The following is a 2,477-nucleotide window of genomic DNA, read 5'->3' as shown; positions in this document are numbered from 1 at the left end:
CCTCCTCGTGACTAGAGCAGTCACCCCAGCTGAGGAGAGGCGCGTGTGGCCTCAGGTCCCATCTGTAGCCTCCTGGCCCCTGGGTGCAGTCTGGCATGGAAGCCACAGAAGTTCCAGGGGTCACAATTTCACACTCATCTCCTTGATGGGTGTAAGCACAGATGTTCAACTTTTGTTTTTCCAAGTGCACACTGGTAATTTAATGAGTAGCATTCTCCAGCACAGTTCTTCAGATAATATATTCCTTCATTTGATCACCTCACCCTGTGAAACTGCTTGTACTCCCACCTGAATCCTGTCAGCATGAGGGAGTGTGTGCGAGGCTTAGGGGGACACTTCTCCCAATAGGAGGAAGTCCAGTGTGCCTGTCAGGTAGTATAGCAACACATGGACCGAAGTATATTTAGGTTATTTTGTATTTGTTTATGTTTCATGTTCATAGTTAAAGACCCAGGAAAGCAGAGGATTCATTCCAGGTTCTCTTTAGAGAATGAGGAAGCGTATTTAATCATGAACTAAAAAGGATACATCAGCCATACTATTTGCACCTAAAAGGATGTAGTCACAGTAAATGACTTTGGTTCAGGTCTGCAAGCAGATGGCAGCACATCACTTTTTAAAAAATGCTTTATGGAGTCATGCAGTTCCCACTAAAATTTGCACAAATATGGAGCCATGACCCCAGGTTTAATGCCACACGAAGGTAACTTATCAGGTATTTGATTTATAAGTAATAAGAAATTCTGCAAATGAAGATTTATTTTGGCATTCTTTAATTGCAGGATTAACTGAAATGGCTAAAAAAAGTAGTTACTATTTCACCTTATTATTTCTATGAAATTTCTGTCTTTATATGATAATGTTTATTTGAAATTATGTACCACAATAAAACCAGAGGTAGAAAACGGCACACCAAATAACAAACCTCAAACAAAACAGAACAAAACAAACAAAAAGACCACACTACCTCACAAAATTTCCTGAACCAACTATGTTCACAAATTGATAAGTTGCACCCCTTACCCTTGTCCACTCACATGGCTGGTAAAAGTGATGCTTTTTGGCTTTTTGCAATCTAAGTATGTTCTCGGCACTTAATGAGCTTTTTAAAAGCCACCTTAAAGTCTTCATTAAAACTTGTGTAGAGCAGAGGGTTGATCAGAGAGTTAACATAACCGAGCCACGTCAAAAAATCAGCCACTTCAGAGGACACTGTATAGATGCTCAGACCTACAATCAACTCTTTGATGAAAAATGGCAGCCATGACAAAATGAATGCACCCAAAATCAGTCCTAGGATTCGTGCTGCCTTGCGCTCCCTGGTGCTAGAGATTTGCTGCCGTTCTCCAGGGTGATCTAGATCATTGTCGAAGGAAGGGATCCTGATAGAGGTGTGGATCTTCTCAAACTCTGTGGTAGGGTCTGAGGTGGAGAAATCAGACACACAGAAAGTCTGTGTAAGTTTACAACTCGCAAAAGAATTTTGGCTATCTGTGCTTCTGTTGCTTAAGTGCCGGCTTGATCCTCTTTTCTGGTAAAGGCTCTTGGCTGCATGATAAATACGGTAATACAGAATAAGTATCAAAGTCAAGGGGATATAAAATGCCCCCAGTGTGGAGTAAATGGTGTAGATGACATGGTCATGCTGGATTGTGCACTGACTCGGGCGTGGGCTCAGCTGGCGGTGGCTCCTCCAGAACAGAGGGGGCATGGAGATGAAGATGGAGATGGTCCAGACGGTGAGGATCATCAGCCCAGCCCTCTTGGCCGTCCTCTTCCTGGCATATTCAATAGCATTGGTGATGGCCCAGTACCTGTCCAGGGCAATCACACAGAGATGGAGGATGGAGCAGGTGCAGCAGGTCATGTCCACACTCAGCCACACCTCACAGATGAAGTACCCTAGTTTCCAGCTTTCCATGGCAATGTACATGATGCTCAGGGGCATGACGAGCACTGCCACCAGGAGGTCCGTCACGGCCAGAGAACAGATCAGGTAGTTGGCAGGCTGGTGGAGCTTCTTGGTGGTACAGATGGCCATGATCACGGCCAAATTCAACAACATGGTCAGGGTGGTGATGGTCACCAGAGTCATGGAAATGAGCATCTTCTCAGTGACGGTCTTGGGTCTCACAGCCACACTGGCTTCTGTGGTACAGTTAGTGATATTCATGTTTTCCCTGCTTTGATCTACACTGTGGAGAAGCTGTTGGTTATTTTCCCTCAGCTGGAAACTGCTCAGACTTCAGTGCCTCTCATTTATAAGAAGATTGTAGTTTGTTCAGCTTTGTAGTTTCTTATGTTCCATTTTGTATGGGGTAAAAGGAAGCACCACAGCATTTCTTCTGAATGGAGGGTTCCTGGAAAATAGTATGCTACTGGTTAATGAGTGAAAAATCATATTTTTTTCCCTCTGGAAAACATTATCATATTTCAGTATTCGTAAATTCTTTACACATATTTTTGATATAATTTCC

General features: G+C 43.4%; 1 protein-coding gene across 1 annotated transcript; it reads right to left on the bottom strand.

Annotated features, from left to right (window-relative positions):
* Window positions 1–1,075: 1,075 nt before the first annotated feature.
* On the bottom strand, window positions 1,076–2,273 carry HTR1E (5-hydroxytryptamine receptor 1E). The gene has a single exon (XM_047860772.1). It carries the CDS (start codon window positions 2,171–2,173, stop codon window positions 1,076–1,078), a length of 1,098 nt encoding a protein of 365 aa, XP_047716728.1. The 5' UTR covers window positions 2,174–2,273.
* Window positions 2,274–2,477: the final 204 nt, after the last annotated feature.

This window comes from Prionailurus viverrinus, chromosome B2 (assembly GCF_022837055.1).
Source record: "Prionailurus viverrinus isolate Anna chromosome B2, UM_Priviv_1.0, whole genome shotgun sequence".
NCBI classification, from domain to species: Eukaryota; Metazoa; Chordata; class Mammalia; order Carnivora; family Felidae; genus Prionailurus; species Prionailurus viverrinus.
Note: the sequence above shows the minus strand (reverse complement) of the source record. Positions and strands in the feature narration are given on the sequence as shown.

What these genes read in the sequence shown, in the direction of transcription:
- HTR1E (XM_047860772.1), bottom strand. Translation starts at nt 2,173, where the DNA reads ATGAATATCACTAACTGTACCACAGAAGCCAGTGTGGCTGTGAGACCC.